Source organism: Ranitomeya variabilis, chromosome 5 (assembly GCF_051348905.1).
Source record: "Ranitomeya variabilis isolate aRanVar5 chromosome 5, aRanVar5.hap1, whole genome shotgun sequence".
NCBI classification, from domain to species: Eukaryota; Metazoa; Chordata; class Amphibia; order Anura; family Dendrobatidae; genus Ranitomeya; species Ranitomeya variabilis.
In genome coordinates, this window is record NC_135236.1 from 423426504 (window position 1) to 423447259 (window position 20756).

The following is a 20756-nucleotide window of genomic DNA, read 5'->3' on the forward strand; positions in this document are numbered from 1 at the left end:
CACAAATTTTTTTACTTTCACAAGGGTAACAGGAGAAATTGAACCCAAAATTTGTTGTGCAATTTCTACTGAATACACCAATATGCCACTTGTGGTAAAAAAAAATATAGTTTAGGTGCACGGCAGAGCTCAGAAGGGAAGGAGCATTTTTTTTAACGCAAAAATAGCTGCACTCAAGAGTGCATGCCATGTTGCATTTGGAGAGTCCCTGATGTGCATAAACAGCGAAACCCCCCCACTTGTGACCCCATTTTGGAAGCTAGACCCCTCAACGAATGTATCTAGGTGTGTGATGAGCAACTTGAAACACCATGCTTCACAGAAGTTTATAACGTAGAGCTGTGGAAATAAAAAAAATCACATTTTTCCTAAAAAAATGTTTTTGAGACCCAAATTTTGCAATTTAATAAGGGTAGCAGTAGAAAGTGGACCACACAATTTGTTGTGCAATTTCTCCAGAGTACACCAATATCCCATATGTGGGGCTAAACTACTGTTTGTTTGCACAGCAGGGCTAGGAAGGGAAGGAGGGCTATTTGACTTTTTGAACGCAAAATTTGCTGGAATCATTAGCGAACGTCATATTGCGTTTGGAGAGCCCCTGATGTGCCTAAACAGTGGAAACCCCCCAACAAGTGACCCCATTTTGGAAACCTGACCCTTCAAAGAATGTATTTAGATATGTGGTGAGCACCTTGAACCACCAGGTGCTTCACAGAAGTTTATAACGTTGAACTGTGAAAATGATAAATAGCTTCTGAGGACCTCCTTGTCTGTTGGCAAAGTTTTTCATTATTGCATACAGAGTATATAGTTGTATATATATAAATTAATTAATTAAAATAAACAAAAATCGACTTTAATTTGCACATATGATCCTTGATTTACATCACAACAATTTACAACACAGTTTCTGCACTTGCGGTACTTTCATTGTTTTATAGTGGGGGTAAGGTTTAAATATAAGAAATGTAAAGGTTTAAAGTCAATTTCTCCTAAATGAAAACTGTTGATCTCCATATTTCCATTGTTTGGTTCATGAATGTATTTACAGTGAGTATAACTCTTGTCTATGTTTTTTAGTGCTCTGACCATTTCCACATTATATATCCTCTATGTCCAAGAGGAAGCCATTGAGAGAGAACCACCACCATCACAGTAAGTGTTTTGCTTTGTGCAGACCACACCTTTCTCATATTGTACCCATTGTAACAGTAATTTGTCTGGACCAGTAGTGCAGTCTATATACAGTAGGTAGAGTTGCAGGGATGAATATAAACCTCATAATAAGCTCATCATATATATGTAGTTGTGTGAAAAAGTGTCCCCTTCCAGATTTCCTATTCTTTTGCATATTTGTCACACATAAATGTTTCCGATTACCAAACAGATTTAAATATTAAACAAAGATAACACAAGTAATCACAAAATGCAGTTTTTTAAATGAATGTCTTTATAATTAAGGGAAAACGAAATCCAAACCTATATGGCTCTGTGTGAAAAAGTGATTGCCCCATGACCTTAAAACATAAATTACCTTAACTGTGGTTTATCCCATCTTTTGGAAACTTAATTAGCTTTAGCCACAATCTAGCAAACATCGGTGTTTTTAAAGGTAGCAATGGACGCCCTATGGACCTGCTTGATTGCACATTACTCATACAATTTGATATGTCTTCACCTGTTCATTACTGCAGAAATCAATCCTTTATAGTGAGACATAGAGAAACACATTGTTCAAAGTAGGAAGAAAGATTCCTAATACTTTATTACTTTTCCCTTGCCCTTTCCTTTTAAACTGTATTATTATAGTAATTATGTTTCTTCACAGGAATACCTATACATACGTTGCAAGCTCATTATTGCCTCCAATTTACACTACTGTGGGTATGTTCCAGTGAATACTGAAATGTTTCACTTTGGATTTTAATGTCTAATTCTTGTTCTCTGATTGCTGCAGTTACCATTGCACAAATGATATTCATATACTTCCAATCTTCTGTGTGAAGTCCGCTGTTAATATCCTCATCATTAATTGACACGCCGGTTAGTTTACGCTGCCATTTTTTTTCACAACGTGTGGACTAGATTTAATAAAATCTCATCACTATGCTGGTGCTGTAAAACGCTGCAGATTTGCCTTGCGATAGCAAATCTGCTTTGATTTTATCCCACATGAACAAATTCTTAGAACAATTTTTTTTCTGGCAGCATGAAAGACAATTATGCAACCTTAATAGTCTTGTGTTTCACTGCTCTAACAATTCTGCAGCTTGGTATAACAACACATTGTTTAACTAGTTTAAAAGATGATTGTATAAAATAATAAAACATAAATGCCTTCATTCACAGCAATAACTGAGTCTATGTCTACAACAACTCGAGGTCCATCAGCGGGAGGACAGGAAATCAGTTTCTGTGATATCTTGCCCTGTGATCAAGAGTATTGCTGTTCAATCCAACCAAGCAAGCTAAGAGATATCAGTCATGAGAATGAACTGCATTTTGAAAAAAGTACGTATGCATAGTTATGAGAGATCCTTCCAGAAATTACAGTTTAGACCCTAATAAAAGGAACCTGTCATGTGAAAAAACTCTAGAAACCTGCAGATATAGGGCTAATCTACAGGTTAATAGCGCTCTGAACCTGCCTGGTGCCGGCACTTAGTCCCCAGCTGCTAGGAGGAAATTAACTTCTTTCTTCCCGGTAGCGTTCGGGTTTCAGTCACGGGAGCAGTGCCAGTGCAGTTTCAGTCACCACTTTGTGTATATAGAGTGGTGGCTATAGCCACGCCCCCAGCACTGACTGACAGCACTTCAGCATTAGGGCCGGCTGTCAGTCAGTGCCGGGGTGTCGCTATAGATGCTGCTCTCTATACACAGAACAATGCCTGAACCTGAGTCAGCGCCACCTCCGTGACTGACAAAGCAAGTCTACCTGGGGGAGTAAAGTTCATCCCCTTCTTGGGGCCGGGGGGGGGGCTTTGGGGTCTAAGGGCATATGCTGGGAAGGTTCAGAATCTGCAGATTAACCTCTTATCTGCAGGTTAAAAGCGTTTTTTCACGTGACAGGTTCCCTTTAAGCTACACTGAGAATCCAAAAAGTTAAATAAATAACTTTGGCATGGAAATAAAAAAAGAAAAGACCAAAAGATAAAGTGGTTGTCCCATGAATAAATATTAACTTTCTCTGCACTCTAGAGTTGGTCTCGTGTTACCAGTCACGTTTTAGCTGGATGTTCCTAATTAAAAGAACAGCGAGAGGTTACGTTAGCAAGTACCTAACTGCAATATCTAGACAGGAGAATTTTCTCATCTTATAGTATTAATTTGTATATACATTATAAATAGTGATACTCTGACATACAGAGAACCATATGCTTTATACATAGAGCTGGGATATAGATTCAAAATTTAAATAATTCATATACTGCAAATATATAATGTAAATAATTGCACCTATGATAACTCAACCCCATTGTTGAGTCTACAAATTATCTTGACATTGATAGGAAATCTGTTTCCTCGTACATACTGTACATGCACATTCTTCCAAAAGAATTATGTTGCTATCTTGATGTAATTTCCTTAGGTTAATAAAGGGTACATTGATGTGTATGAGGAACATTACAAATGAGAAGAGGCTGACTTAAGTAACTTAAAAGGGTTTTCTTATTTTACATATCCCCTTGCATATGGAACCTGCCATAGTTCTCGGCAGCACAGGTGCTGTTTAAAAAGGATAATGGGTTGCAGAGAATGATAATTTGTCTAAGCCAAAAGAACATTTCACCCACCAAATGAGTGTTTTGGTCATTCAGCGGGTGATCGGCAACCGATTTATAGATAATCATGCACTCTAAATGCACTCTTAAAATCTTTGGCAAATATTTTGTAATTTACATCCAAAACAAAGCCTATCTGTTATGGGGATAATTAAAAATTTAATTGTGGGTCAACCCCTGGAATATTGAGGCACTAGGATAGAACCCCACCTGCACAATGGAGGTTTTGTAAGCACTGTGCTTCTGTCACATTCTCAAAATGCAGTCTAAGTGGGACACCATTACTCCCACAACAATATCGTCTATAGCTAGACCAAGTAGTGTGGATCACAATGTTATTGATTTAGAAAGTATTTATTCACTTCTATAATCTTGCCTAATAATTTATACATATTACATTTTGTACATATTTTAGTGCAATCATTGGTGACATGAATCATTTTTTGTAGGAAATCTTACTGAAGTTGCTACCAATAGGAGATGGCCCGATAAACCAGGACATTCAAGTGACTGTAAGTTAATGATTTTATTCAGATACTTTATAGACCAATCTTCCTACTCTGTAGTGCTATGGATTAATAAGTGGCTATGTCAAAAAGAATATAATTACATCTACTTTTACTACTATCAATACCTGGACACATTCTTCTAATGTGTCTAATCGCTTCAGCACCTTAGAAATATCTGAAAGTGCTTATATAAACAGTAGATATTTGTCGATCAAACACTTGTTCAACCAATCATCCTCTCTTCCAAATCCCACGTAGACTGCAATGTTCAGCTTAGCCATGTTCTGTAAGTGGGGGAGAGGATAAGCTAATGCTGGACATCTCTACTGTCAACATATCTAGTGCAAGGCCAAAATAGAGAGTTGTCCATCCTGCCAAAAGCTTATAAGGACCACTTTCCTCTAAGTCTTTGGGTTTGGCCTCCTTTAATCTAATGCGAATGGAGGTCTTTAGTTTGAGAATATAGTGGACAGGGAACTAGATATAAGAGAGAAGGTTTGAAAGCAAATATAAAAATGGAGCAGAGCGATCCAAATGAAGTAGATCCAGAATATCAAAAAACTGTATGTTTTATTTTATTTTCATAAATCAAAAACAAGGAGGAAGTGTCAAAAATGCAAAAGAGGAATTAAAAGACCTTTAAGAGAGCAAAATGGTTGACGTGTTTCAAAGTATAGCGCCTCTTGCTAAAAATGGAACTCCTTTCTTCTGTTTGTAAGCACCACCACACCCCTGACTACCTGAGACAGAATGTCTCTTAAGAATATGGGAATATAAACTGATGATAACCTTTGACACTCTTAGTGCAGGAATGAATGTGTCGCATGGATTTATGTCTTTTTACATCAACTACGGAACTAAGGAATTTGCCCCTCAGACCATGTGGGGTCATCACAACAGAACCCGACCCCAATCAGAGGAGAATAAAACATTCCTTGTCTAAGAACTGGTCCAATATTTATGGACATAACTGTTTATCACTCACTAGATGGTGGCCCGATTGTAACACATCAGGTATTCTAGAATATGCATGTCCACGTAGTATATTGCACAGCCCACGTAGTATATTGCCCAACCACGTAGTATATTTCCCAGCCACATACTATATTGCCCAGTTACGTAGTATATTGCCCAGTGATGTAGTATATTGCCCAGCCACGTAGTACATTGCCCAGTCACGTAGTATATTGCCCAGTTACATAGTATATTGCCCAGTCACGTAGTATATTGGCCAGTTACGTAGTATATTGCCCAGCCACGTAGTATATTGCCCAGTTATGTAGTATATTGCCCAGATACGTAGTATATTGCCCAGTGACGTAGTATATTGCCCAGCCACGTATTATATTGCCCAGTTACGTAGTATATTGCCTAGTGATGTAGTATATTGCCCAGCCACGTAGTATATTGCCCAGCCACGTAGTATATTGCCCAGTTACGTAGTATATTGCCCAGTGATGTAGTATATTGCCCAGTTACGTAGTATATTGCCCAGTGATGTAGTATATTGCCCAGTCATGTAGTATATTGCCCAGCCACGTAGTATATTGCCCAGTGACGTAGTATATTGCCCAATTACGTAGTATATTGCCCAGTAACGTAGTATATTGCCCAGCCACGTATTATATTGCACAGTTACGTAGTATATTGCCCAGTGACACAGTATACAGCACAGAGCCATGCAGTATATTGCACAGCGACGTAGTATACTGCAGAGAGCCACGTAGTATATTGGCCAGTCACATAGTATATTGCCCAGCTACGTAGTATATTGCCTAGTGATGTAGTATATTGCCCAGCCACGTAGTATATTGCCCAGCCACGTAGTATATTGCCCAGTTACGTAGTATATTGCCCAGTGATGTAGTATATTGCCCAGTTACGTAGTTGTCATGGTTCTCAATGGCAAGAGACCGTAGTAAAGCATACAAAAGGACTAGCTCTTGGAAGATGGGAACTCGAGCTGACTGTGAGCTAAACCTACCGCACAACTAACAGTGGCCGGGTAGCGTGCCTACGTTTTATCCCTAGATGCCCAGCGCCAGCCGGAGGACTGACTGACCCTAGCAGAGGAAAATACAGACCTGGCTTACCTCTAGAGAAATTTTCCCCAAAAGGCAGACAGTAGCCCCCACATATATTGTCGGTGATTTTAGAGGAAAATGACATACGAAGTATGAAGATAGGTTTAGCAAATTGAGGTCCGCTTACTAGATAGTAGGAAGACAGAAAAGGGAACTTCACAGTCAGCTGAAAACCCTTTCAAACACCATCCTGAAATTACTTTAAGACTCTAATATCAACTCATGACACCAGAGTGGCAATTTCAGCTCACAAGAGCTTCCAGCCTCAGAAATATTCAAAAACAGAGAACTGGAACAAAAATGCAAAACAATCTTAGGACTACAAGTCCAACTTAGCTGATAGTAGTCTAGGAGCAGGAACATGCAACAGAAAGGCTTCTGGTAACATTGTTGGCCGGCATAGAAATGACTGAGGAGCAAGGCTAAATAGAAACTCCCACATCCTGATGGAAACAGGTGAACAGAGGAGATGAAGCACACAAGTTCAGTACCACCAGTAACCACCGGGGGAGCCCAGAAACCAAATTCACAACAGTACCCCCCCTCAAGGAGGGGGCACCGAACCCTCACCAGAACCACCAGGGCGATCAGGATGAGCCCTATGAAAGGCACGGACCAAATCGGAGGCATGAACATCAGAGGCTGTCACCCAAGAATTATCCTCCTGACCGTAGCCCTTCCACTTGACCAAATACTGAAGTCTCCGTCTGGAAACACGGGAGTCCAAGATCTTCTCGACAACGTACTCCAACTCACCCTCAACCAACACCGGAGCAGGAGGCTCAACGGAAGGCACAACCGGTACCTCATACCTGCGCAACAATGACCGATGGAAGACATTATGAATAGAAAAAGATGCAGGGAGGTCCAAACGAAAGGACACAGGGTTAAGAATCTCCAATATCTTGTACGGGCCGATGAACCGAGGCTTAAACTTAGGAGAAGAAACCTTCATAGGGACAAAACAAGAAGACAACCACACCAAGTCCCCAACACAAAGACGAGGACCAGCACGACGACGGCGGTTGGCAAACTGCTGAGTCTTCTCCTGGGACAACTTCAAATTGTCCACCACATGCCCCCAAATCTGATGCAACCTCTCCACCACAGCATCCACTCCAGGACAATCCGAAGACTCCACCTGACCGGAAGAGAAACGAGGATGAAACCCCGAATTACAGAAGAAAGGAGAAACCAAGGTGGCAGAACTAGCCCGATTATTGAGGGCAAACTCCGCCAAGGGCAAAAAGGCAACCCAATCATCCTGATCCGCAGACACAAAACACCTCAAATAAGTCTCCAAGGTCTGATTAGTTCGCTCGGTCTGGCCATTAGTCTGAGGATGGAAAGCAGACGAAAAAGACAAATCAATGCCCATCCTAGCACAGAACGCTCGCCAAAATCTAGACACGAATTGGGTTCCCCTGTCAGAAACATTCTCCGGAATACCATGCAAGCGAACCACATTTTGAAAAAACAGAGGAACCAGCTCGGATGAGGAAGTGTTGTGAATTTGCTTTTTGCTCCCTCTAGTGGTTACTAGTTTTTTGACTCTGGTTTTTCTGTCATTCCTTTTATCCGCACCTGGGTCGTTAGTTAGGGGTGTTGCTATATAAGCTCCCTGGACCTTCAGTTCAATGCCTGGCAACGTAGTTATCAGAGCTAGTCTGCTGTGCTCTTGTCTACTGATCCTGGTTCCAGTTATATCAGCTAAGTCTGCCTTTTGCTTTTTGCTATTTGTTTTGGTTTTGTATTTTTGTCCAGCTTGTTCCAAATCTATATCCTGACCTTTGCTGGAAGCTCTAGGGGGCTGGTGTTCTCCCCCCGGACCGTTAGACGGTTCGGGGGTTCTTGAATTTCCAGTGTGGATTTTGATAGGGTTTTTGTTGACCATATAAGTTACCTTTCTTTATTCTGCTATCAGTAAGCGGGCCTCTCTGTGCTAAACCTGGTTCATTTCTGTGTTTGTCATTTCCTCTTACCTCACCGTCATTATTTGTGGGGGGCTTCTATCCAGCTTTGGGGTTCCCTTCTCTGGAGGCAAGAAAGGTCTTTGTTTTCCTCTACTAGGGGTAGCTAGATTCTCCGGCTGGCGCGTGTCATCTAGAATCAACGTAGGAATGATCCCCGGCTACTTCTAGTGTTGGCGTTAGGAGTAGATATATGGTCAACCCAGTTACCACTGCCCTATGAGCTGGATTTTTGTATTCTGCAGACTTCCACGTTCCTCTGAGACCCTCGCCATTGGGGTCATAACAGTTTGCCAGGCCTGTATTAAATGTTTAATGCATTGCAGAAGAGGGATTATAAGAAAGAAGATTCTGAGTTTTTTTTTTTTTCTCCTTCCCCTTTACCTCAGAGTGGCTATGCTTGCTGTAGACATGAATGTCCAGACCTTGATTACAAGTGTGGACCAGCTGGCTACTCGTGTGCAGGGCATACAAGACTATGTTATCAGAAATCCTAGGTCAGAACCTAAAATACCGATTCCTGAACTGTTTTCCGGAGACAGGTTTAAGTTTAGGAATTTCGTGAATAATTGTAAATTGTTTTTGTCCCTGAGACCCTGTTCATCAGGAGATTCTGCTCAGCAAGTAAAAATTGTTATTTCGTTCTTACGGGGCGACCCTCAGGATTGGGCTTTTTCGCTGGCGCCAGGAGATCCGGCATTGGCTGATCTTGATGCGTTTTTTCTGGCGCTCGGTTTACTTTATGAGGAACCCAATCTTGAGATTCAGGCAGAAAAGGCCTTGCTGTCTATGTCTCAGGGGCAGGACGAGGCTGAAGTGTATTGCCAAAAATTTCGTAAATGGTCCGTGCTGACACATTGGAACGAGTGTGCACTGGCCGCTAATTTTAGAAATGGCCTTTCTGAAGCCATTAAGAATGTTATGGTGGGTTTTCCCATTCCCACAGGTCTGAATGATACTATGGCACTGGCTATTCAAATTGACCGGCGGTTGCGGGAGCGCAAAACCGCAAATTCCCTCATGGTGTTGTCTGAACAGACACCTGATTTAATGCAATGTGATAGAATCCTGACTAGAAATGAGCGGAAAATTCATAGACGCCGGAATGGCTTGTGCTACTACTGTGGTGATTCTACACATGTTATCTCAGCATGCTCTAAACGTATAGCTAAAGTTGTTAGTCCTGTCACCGTTGGTAATTTGCAACCTAAATTTATTCTGTCTGTAACTTTGATTTGCTCACTGTCATCTTATCCTGTCATGGCGTTTGTAGATTCAGGTGCTGCCCTGAGTCTCATGGATCTCTCATTTGCTAAACTCTGTGGATTTACTCTTGAACCATTAGAAAATCCTATTCCTCTTAGGGGTATTGATGCTACACCATTGGCAGGAAATAAACCGCAGTATTGGACTCAGGTTACCATGTGCATGACTCCTGAACACCGCGAGGTGATACGTTTCCTGGTTTTACATAAAATGCATGATTTGGTCGTTTTAGGGCTGCCATGGTTACAGACCCATAATCCAGTCCTGGACTGGAAGGCTATGTCAGTCTCAAGTTGGGGCTGTCGTGGTATTCATGAGGATTCCCTGTGTCATGATCTCCATGGCCAGAGAACTAGCATAAGCCTCTATAGGAACAAGCTCTTGGAAGATGTAACTGTACTGACCATGAACTAAACCTACCGCATCATCTAGAAGTAGCCAGGTAGCATGTCCTACTTTTTATCCCTATATGCCCAGCGCCGGCCGGAGAACTAAATAATGCTAACAGAGGGAAATATAAGACCTGACTCACCTCTAGAGAAATGCCCAAAAGGAGACAGAAGCCCCCCACATATATTGGCGGTGATATGAGATGAAACAACAAACGCAGCAGGAAAATAGTTTTAGCAAATTTGAGGTCCGCTTTCTAGATAGCAGAAGACAGAAAGCATACTTTCATGGTCAGTAGAAAACCCTAACAAAACACATCCAGAAATTACTTTAGGACTCTGGCATTAACTCATAATACCAGAGTGGCAATTCCTGATCAACAAGAGCTTTCCAGACACAGTAACGAAACTGCAGCTGTGAACTGGAACCAAAATACAAAAACAAAACAAGGACGAATGTCCAACTTATCTAGTAGATGTCTGGGAGCAGGAACAAGCACAGAGAGGCTTCTGATAACATTGTTGACCGGCAAGCATCTAACAGAGAAGCCAGGTTATATAGCGACACCCAGATCTAATCAGAACAGGTGAACAGGGAAGATGATGTCACAAGTTCAATTCCACCAGTAGCCACCGGGGGAGCCCAGAATCCAAATTCACAACAGTACCCCCCCCTCAAGGAGGGGGCACCGAACCCTCACCAGAACCACCAGGGCGATCAGGATGGGCCCTATGAAAGGCACGAACCAGATCAGAGGCATGAACATCAGATGCAGTGACCCAAGAATTATCCTCCTGGCCGTATCCCTTCCACTTGACCAGATACTGGAGTCTCCGTCTGGAAACACGGGAGTCTAGGATTTTTTCCACAACGTACTCCAACTCACCCTCAACCAACACCGGAGCAGGAGGCTCAACGGAAGGCACAACCGGTGCCTCATACCTGCGCAATAACGACCGATGAAAAACGTTATGAATAGAAAAGGATGCAGGGAGGTCCAAACGGAAGGAAACAGGGTTAAGAATCTCCAATATTTTATACGGACCGATGAACCGAGGCTTAAACTTAGGAGATGAGACCCTCATAGGGACAAAACGAGAAGACAACCACACCAAATCTCCAACGCAAAGCCGAGGACCAACACGACGGTGACGGTTGGCAAAAAGCTGAGTCTTCTCCTGGGACAACTTTAAATTGTCCATCACCTGCCCCCAGATATGATGCAATCTCTCCACCACCGCATCCACTCCAGGACAATCCGAGGATTCCATCTGACCGGAGGAAAATCGAGGATGGAACCCCGAATTACAGAAAAACGGGGAAACCAAAGTGGCAGAGCTGGCCCGATTATTGAGGGCGAACTCCGCCAATGGCAAAAAAGCAACCCAATCATCCTGGTCAGCAGACACAAAACACCTCAGATATGTCTCCAGGGTCTGATTAGTCCGCTCGGTCTGGCCATTAGTCTGAGGGTGAAAAGCAGACGAAAAAGACAAATCTATGCCCATCCTAGCACAAAATGCCCGCCAAAATCTAGACACAAATTGGGTTCCTCTGTCAGAAACGATATTCTCAGGAATACCATGCAAACGAACAACATTTTGAAAAAACAGGGGCACCAACTCGGAAGAAGAAGGCAATTTGGGCAGGGGAACCAAATGAACCATCTTAGAAAAACGGTCACACACCACCCAGATGACAGACATCTTCTGAGAAACAGGCAGATCTGAAATAAAATCCATCGAGATGTGTGTCCAAGGCCTCTTAGGAATAGGCAAGGGCAACAATAATCCACTAGCCCGAGAACAACAAGGCTTGGCCCGAGCACAAACGTCACAAGACTGCACAAAGCCTCGCACATCTCGTGACAGGGAAGGCCACCAGAAGGATCTTGCCACCAAATCCCTGGTACCAAAAATTCCAGGATGACCTGCCAACGCAGAAGAATGCACCTCAGAGATGACTTTACTGGTCCAATCATCAGGAACAAACAGCCTATCAGGCGGACAACGATCCGGTCTATCCGCCTGAAACTCCTGCAAGGCCCGCCGCAGGTCTGGAGAAACAGCTGACAAGATAACTCCCTCCTTAAGAATACCTGTGGGGTCAGAGTTGCCAGGTGAATCAGGCTCAAAACTCCTAGAAAGGGCATCCGCCTTAACATTCTTAGAACCTGGTAGGTACGATACCACAAAATTAAACCGAGAAAAAAATAATGACCAGCGCGCCTGTCTAGGATTCAGGCGCCTGGCGGTCTCAAGATAAATCAAATTTTTGTGGTCAGTCAATACCACCACCTGATGTCTGGCCCCCTCGAGCCAATGGCGCCACTCCTCAAACGCCCACTTCATGGCCAAAAGCTCCCGATTCCCAACATCATAATTCCGCTCAGCGGGCGAAAATTTACGGGAAAAGAAGGCACAAGGCCTCATCACGGCGCAGTCAGAACTTTTCTGCGACAACACTGCCCCAGCTCCGATCTCAGAAGCGTCGACCTCAACCTGAAAAGGAAGAGTCACATCAGGCTGACGCAACACAGGGGCAGAAGAAAAACGGCGCTTAAGCTCCTGAAAGGCCTCCACAGCATCAGGGGACCAATTAGCAACATCAGCACCCTGTCTAGTCAAATCGGTCAATGGCTTAACGACATCCGAAAAACCAGAAATAAATCGACGATAAAAGTTGGCAAAGCCCAAAAATTTCTGAAGACTTTTAAGAGAAGAGGGCTGCGTCCAATCACAAATAGCTTGAACCTTGACAGGATCCATCTCAATGGAAGAGGGAGAAAAAATATATCCCAAAAAGGAAATTCTCTGAACCCCAAAAACGCACTTAGAACCCTTGACACACAGAGAATTAGACCGCAAAACCTGAAAAACCCTCTTAACTTGCCGGACATGAGAGTCCCAGTCATCCGAAAAAATCAGAATATCATCCAGATACACTATCATAAATTTATCCAAAAAATCGCGGAAAATATCATGCATAAAGGACTGGAAGACTGAAGGGGCATTAGAAAGACCAAAAGGCATCACCAAATACTCAAAGTGGCCCTCGGGCGTATTAAATGCGGTTTTCCACTCATCCCCCTGCCTGATCCGCACCAAATTATACGCCCCACGGAGATCAATCTTAGAGAACCACTTGGCCCCCTTTATGCGAGCAAACAAATCAGTCAGCAACGGCAATGGGTATTGATATTTAACCGTGATTTTATTCAAAAGCCGATAATCAATACATGGTCTCAAAGAGCCGTCTTTTTTTGACACAAAGAAAAAACCGGCTCCTAAGGGAGATGACGATGGACGAATATGTCCCTTTTCCAAGGACTCCTTTATATATTCTCGCATAGCAGTATGTTCAGGCACAGACAGATTAAATAAACGACCCTTTGGGTATTTACTACCCGGAATTAAATCTATAGCACAATCGCACTCACGGTGCGGAGGTAGTGAACCCAGCTTGGGTTCTTCAAAGACGTCACGATAATCAGACAGGAACTCAGGGATTTCAGAGGGAATAGATGATGAAATGGACACCAAAGGTACGTCCCCATGAGTCCCCTTACATCCCCAGCTCAACACAGACATAGCTCTCCAGTCAAGGACTGGGTTGTGAGACTGCAGCCATGGCAATCCTAGCACCAAATCATCATGTAGATTATACAGCACCAGAAAGCGAATAATCTCCTGGTGATCCGGATTAATACACATAGTCACTTGTGTCCAGTATTGTGGTTTATTATTAGCCAATGGGGTGGAGTCAATCCCCTTCAGAGGAATAAGAGTTTCCAAAGGCTCTAAATCATACCCACAACGATTGGCAAAGGACCAATCCATAAGACTCAAAGCGGCGCCAGAGTCGATATAGGCGTCAGTAGTAATAGATGACAAAGAGCAAATCAGGGTCACAGACAAAATAAATTTAGACTGTAAAGTGCCAATGGAAACGGATTTATCAAGCTTTTTAGTACGCTTAGAGCACGCTGATATAACATGAGTAGAATCCCCACAATAGAAACACAACCCATTTTTCCGTCTAAAATTCTGCCGCTCGCTTCTGGACAGAATTCTATCACACTGCATGCTTTCTGGCGTCTTCTCAGTGGACACCGCCAGATGGTGCACAGGTTTGCGCTCCCGCAGACGCCTATCGATCTGAATGGCCATTGTCATGGACTCATTCAGACCCGCAGGCACAGGGAACCCCACCATAACATCCTTAATGGCATCAGAGAGACCCTCTCTGAAAGTAGCCGCCAAGGCACACTCATTCCACTGAGTAAGCACAGACCATTTACGGAATCTTTGGCAGTAAATTTCAGCTTCATCTTGCCCCTGCGATAGGGACATCAAAGTTTTTTCTGCCTGAAGTTCCAAATGAGGTTCCTCATACAGCAAGCCCAAGGCCAAAAAAAACGCATCCACATTGCGCAACGCAGGATCCCCTGGTGCCAATGCAAAAGCCCAGTCTTGAGGGTCGCCGCGGAGCAAGGAAATCACAATCCCAACCTGCTGTGCAGAGTCTCCAGCAGAACGAGATTTCAGGGACAAAAATAGCTTACAATTATTTCTAAAATTCTGAAAGCTAGATCTATTCCCTGAGAAGAATTCCGGCAAAGGAATTCTCGGCTCAGATACCGGAGCATGAATAATAAAATCTTGCAAATTTTGTACTTTCGTGGTGAGATTATTCAAACCTGCAGTTACACTCTGAAGATCCATTATTAACAGGTGAACACAAAGCCATTCAAAGATTATAAGGAGAGAGAAAAAAAAGAAAGACTGCAGCATAGACAGACTGGCAAGTGATCCAATTAAGAGCACAGAGGAAAAAAAAAAAAAAAAACTCTCAGCAGACTTCTTATTTCTCTCCTTTCTCAGCCAAGGATTTTAACCCTTTAGTGGGCCGGTCAAACTGTCATGATCTCCATGGCCAGAGAACTAGCATAAGCCTCTATAGGAACAAGCTCTTGGAAGATGTAACTGTACTGACCATGAACTAAACCTACCGCATCATCTAGAAGTAGCCAGGTAGCATGTCCTACTTTTTATCCCTATATGCCCAGCGCCGGCCGGAGAACTAAATAATGCTAACAGAGGGAAATATAAGACCTGACTCACCTCTAGAGAAATGCCCAAAAGGAGACAGAAGCCCCCCACATATATTGGCGGTGATATGAGATGAAACAACAAACGCAGCAGGAAAATAGTTTTAGCAAATTTGAGGTCCGCTTTCTAGATAGCAGAAGACAGAAAGCATACTTTCATGGTCAGTAGAAAACCCTAACAAAACACATCCAGAAATTACTTTAGGACTCTGGCATTAACTCATAATACCAGAGTGGCAATTCCTGATCAACAAGAGCTTTCCAGACACAGTAACGAAACTGCAGCTGTGAACTGGAACCAAAATACAAAAACAAAACAAGGACGAATGTCCAACTTATCTAGTAGATGTCTGGGAGCAGGAACAAGCACAGAGAGGCTTCTGATAACATTGTTGACCGGCAAGCATCTAACAGAGAAGCCAGGTTATATAGCGACACCCAGATCTAATCAGAACAGGTGAACAGGGAAGATGATGTCACAAGTTCAATTCCACCAGTAGCCACCGGGGGAGCCCAGAATCCAAATTCACAACATCCCTGCCTGTGTCTATTGCTTCTTCTACGCCTTCGGAAGTTCCGGAGTATTTGTCTGATTATCAGGATGTCTTCAGTGAGTCTGAGTCCAGTGCACTGCCTCCTCATAGGGACTGTGACTGTGCTATAGATTTGATCCCAGGCAGTAAATTTCCTAAGGGAAGACTGTTTAATCTGTCAGTACCTGAACATACCGCTATGCGTTCATATATCAAGGAGTCTCTGGAAAAAGGACATATTCGTCCGTCTTCTTCCCCTCTTGGTGCGGGATTCTTTTTTGTGGCAAAAAAGGACGGATCTTTGAGACCTTGTATTGATTATCGGCTTTTAAATAAGATCACTGTCAAATTTCAGTATCCTTTACCGCTGTTGTCTGACTTGTTTGCCCGGATTAAGGGTGCCAAGTGGTTCACCAAGATAGACCTTCGTGGTGCGTACAACCTTGTGCGCATTAAGCAAGGTGATGAATGGAAAACCGCATTCAATACGCCCGAAGGTCATTTTGAGTACTTGGTGATGCCTTTTGGGCTCTCCAATGCGCCTTCAGTTTTTCAGTCCTTTATGCATGACATTTTCCGGAAGTATCTGGATAAATTTTTGATTGTTTATCTGGATGATATTTTGGTTTTTTCTGATAATTGGGATTCGCATGTGGAGCAGGTCAGGTTGGTCTTTAAAATTTTGCGTGAAAATTCTTTGTTTGTCAAGGGCTCAAAGTGTCTCTTTGGTGTACAGAAGGTTCCCTTTTTGGGGTTCATTTTTTCCCCTTCTGCTGTGGAGATGGACCCAGTCAAGGTCCGAGCTATTCTTGATTGGACTCAGCCCTCGTCAGTTAAGAGTCTTCAGAAGTTATTGGGCTTCGCTAACTTCTACCGTCGTTTTATCGCTAATTTTTCTAGCATTGTGAAACCTTTGACGGATATGACCAAGAAGGGCTCCGATGTAGCTAACTGGGCTCCTGCTGCCGTGGAGGCTTTCCAGGAGTTGAAACGCCGGTTTACTTCGGCGCCTGTTTTGTGCCAGCCTGACGTCTCACTTCCCTTTCAGGTTGAGGTGGATGCTTCGGAGATTGGGGCAGGGGCCGTTTTGTCGCAGAGAGGCCCTGGTTGCTCTGTTATGAAACCTTGTGCCTTTTTCTCTAGGAAGTTTTCGCCTGCCGAGCGAAATTATGATGTGGGCAATCGGGAGTTGTTGGCCATGAAATGGGCATTTGAGGAGTGGCGTCATTGGCTCGAGGGTGCTAAGCATCGTGTGGTGGTCTTGACTGATCACAAAAATCTGATGTATCTCGAGTCTGCTAAACGCCTTAATCCGAGACAGGCCCGCTGGTCATTGTTTTTCTCCCGCTTTGATTTTGTTGTCTCGTATTTACCAGGTTCAAAGAATGTGAAGGCCGATGCTCTTTCTAGGAGCTTTGTGCCTGATGCTCCTGGAGTCGCTGATCCTGTTGGTATTCTTAAAGATGGAGTTATCTTGTCAGCTATTTCTCCGGATCTGCGACGTGTGTTGCAGAGATTTCAGGCTGATAGGCCTGAGTCTTGTCCACCTGACAGACTGTTTGTCCCGGATAAGTGGACCAGCAGAGTCATTTCCGAGGTTCATTCCTCGGTGTTGGCAGGTCACCCGGGAATTTTTGGCACCAGAGATCTGGTGGCCAGGTCCTTTTGGTGGCCTTCCTTGTCAAGGGATGTGCGGTCATTTGTGCAGTCCTGTGGGACTTGTGCTCGAGCTAAGCCTTGCTGTTCTCGTGCCAGCGGTTTGCTCTTGCCCTTGCCTGTCCCGAAGAGACCTTGGACACATATCTCCATGGATTTCATTTCTGATCTTCCGCTATCTCAGGGCATGTCCGTTATCTGGGTGATATGTGATCGCTTCTCCAAGATGGTCCATTTGGTTCCTTTGCCTAAGCTGCCTTCCTCTTCCGATCTGGTTCCTGTGTTTTTCCAGAACGTGGTTCGTTTGCACGGCATCCCTGAGAATATTGTGTCAGACAGAGGATCCCAGTTCGTTTCCAGGTTCTGGCGATCCTTTTGTAGTAGGATGGGCATTGATTTGTCGTTTTCGTCTGCTTTCCATCCTCAGACTAATGGACAGACGGAGCGAACCAATCAGACTTTGGAGGCTTATTTGAGGTGTTTTGTCTCTGCTGATCAGGACGATTGGGTGACATTCTTGCCGTTGGCTGAGTTTGCCCTTAATAATCGGGCTAGTTCCGCCACCTTGGTTTCGCCTTTTTTCTGCAACTCTGGTTTCCATCCTCGCTTTTCTTCGGGTCATGTGGAGCCTTCTGACTGTCCTGGGGTGGATTCTGTGGTGGATAGGTTGCAGCAGATCTGGAATCATGTGGTGGACAACTTGAAGTTGTCACAGGAGAAGGCTCAGCGCTTTGCCAACCGCCGCCGCGGTGTGGGTCCCCGACTACGCGTTGGGGATTTGGTGTGGCTTTCTTCCCGCTTTGTTCCTATGAAGGTCTCCTCTCCCAAATTTAAACCTCGTTTTATTGGGCCTTACAAGATATTGGAAATCCTTAATCCTGTATCTTTTCGTCTGGATCTTCCTGTGTCGTTTGCTATTCACAATGTATTTCATAGGTCCTTGTTGCGGCGGTACATTGTGCCTGTAGTTCCTTCTGCTGAGCCTCCTGCTCCGGTGTTGGTTGAGGGCGAGTTGGAGTACGTGGTGGAGAAGATCTTGGATTCTCGCCTCTCCAGGCGGAGGCTTCAGTACCTGGTCAAGTGGAAGGGCTATGGTCAGGAGGATAATTCCTGGGTGGTCGCCTCTGATGTTCATGCGGCCGATTTAGTTCGTGCCTTTCATGCCGCTCATCCTGATCGCCCTGGTGGTCGTGGTGAGGGTTCGGTGACCCCTCACTAAGGGGGGGGTACTGTTGTGAATTTGCTTTTTGCTCCCTCTAGTGGTTACTAGTTTTTTGACTCTGGTTTTTCTGTCATTCCTTTTATCCGCACCTGGGTCGTTAGTTAGGGGTGTTGCTATATAAGCTCCCTGGACCTTCAGTTCAATGCCTGGCAACGTAGTTATCAGAGCTAGTCTGCTGTGCTCTTGTCTACTGATCCTGGTTCCAGTTATATCAGCTAAGTCTGCCTTTTGCTTTTTGCTATTTGTTTTGGTTTTGTATTTTTGTCCAGCTTGTTCCAAATCTATATCCTGACCTTTGCTGGAAGCTCTAGGGGGCTGGTGTTCTCCCCCCGGACCGTTAGACGGTTCGGGGGTTCTTGAATTTCCAGTGTGGATTTTGATAGGGTTTTTGTTGACCATATAAGTTACCTTTCTTTATTCTGCTATCAGTAAGCGGGCCTCTCTGTGCTAAACCTGGTTCATTTCTGTGTTTGTCATTTCCTCTTACCTCACCGTCATTATTTGTGGGGGGCTTCTATCCAGCTTTGGGGTTCCCTTCTCTGGAGGCAAGAAAGGTCTTTGTTTTCCTCTACTAGGGGTAGCTAGATTCTCTGGCTGGCGCGTGTCATCTAGAATCAACGTAGGAATGATCCCCGGCTACTTCTAGTGTTGGCGTTAGGAGTAGATATATGGTCAACCCAGTTACCACTGCCCTATGAGCTGGATTTTTGTATTCTGCAGACTTCCACGTTCCTCTGAGACCCTCGCCATTGGGGTCATAACAGGAAGGCAATTTAGGCAAGGGGACCAAATGGACCATCTTAGAGAAACGGTCACACACCACCCAGATGGCAGACATCTTCTGAGAAACAGGGAGATCAGAAATAAAATCCATGGAGATGTGAGTCCAAGGCCTCTTCGGAATAGGCAAAGATAACAACAATCCACTAGCCCGAGAACAACAAGGCTTGGCCCGAGCACAAACATCACAAGACTGCACAAAACCTCGCACATCTCGCGACAGGGAAGGCCACCAGAAGGACCTAGCCACCAAATCCCTGGTACCAAAGATTCCAGGATGACCAGCTAACGCAGAAGAATGGACCTCCGAGATGACTCTACTGGTCCAATCATCCGGAACAAACAGTCTACCAGGCGGGCAACGATCAGGTTTATCCGCCTGAAACTCCTGCAAGACCCGTCGCAAGTCTGGGGAAACAGCAGATAATATCACTCCATCCTTAAGGATACCTGTAGGTTCAGAATTACCAGGGGAATCAGGCTCAAAACTCCTAGAAAGGGCATCCGCCTTCACATTTTTAGAACCCGGTAGGTAAGAAACCACAAAATTAAACCGAGAGAAAAATAACGACCAGCGCGCCTGTCTAGGATTCAGGCGCCTGGCAGACTCAAGATAAATCAAATTCTTGTGGTCGGTCAATACCACCACCTGATGTCTAGCCCCCTCAAGCCAATGACGCCACTCCTCAAAAGCCCACTTCATAGCCAAGAGCTCCCGATTACCAATATCATAATTTCGCTCAGCGGGCGAAAATTTACGAGAAAAGAACGCGCAAGGTCTCATCACGGAGCAGTCGGAACTTTTCTGCGACAAAACCGCCCCAGCTCCGATTTCTGAAGCGTCGACCTCAACCTGAAAAGGAAGAGTAACATCAGGCTGACGCAATACAGGGGCGGAAGAAAAGCGGCGCTTAAGCTCCCGAAAGGCCTCCACAGCAGCAGGGGACCAATCAGCAACATCAGCACCCTTCTTAGTCAAATCAGTCAACGGCTTAGCAACATCAGAAAAACCAGTTATAAATCGACGATAAAAATTAGCAAAGCCCAAAAACTTCTGAAGGCTCTTAAGAGAAGAGGGTTGCGTCCAATCACAAATAGCCTGAACCTTGACAGGGTCCATCTCAATGGAAGAGGGGGAAAAAATGTACCCCAAAAACGAAATCTTTTGAACCCCAAAAACACACTTAGAACCCTTTACACACAAGGAATTAGAGCGCAAAACCTGAAAAACCCTCCTGACCTGTTGGACATGAGAGTCCCAGTCATCCGAAAAAATCAAAATATCATCCAGATACACAATCATAAATTTATCCAAATATTCACGGAAAATGTCATGCATAAAAGACTGAAAGACTGAAGGGGCATTTGAAAGACCAAAAGGCATTACTAAATACTCAAAATGGCCCTCAGGCGTATTAAATGCGGTTTTCCACTCATCCCCCTGCTTAATT

General features: G+C 44.1%; 1 protein-coding gene across 2 annotated transcripts in view; it reads left to right on the plus strand.

Annotated features, from left to right (window-relative positions):
* MYRFL (myelin regulatory factor like) overlaps positions 1–20756 on the plus strand; it is a 365303-nt gene that overhangs the window by 247144 nt on the left and 97403 nt on the right. For both annotated transcript variants that reach the window (XM_077265271.1, XM_077265272.1), the window contains 4 exons: positions 1084–1158; positions 1832–1887; positions 2353–2514; positions 4235–4297. In XM_077265271.1, coding sequence (XP_077121386.1) covers positions 1084–1158; positions 1832–1887; positions 2353–2514; positions 4235–4297 — 356 coding nt within the window. The remainder of the gene's footprint in view (positions 1–1083; positions 1159–1831; positions 1888–2352; positions 2515–4234; positions 4298–20756) is intronic.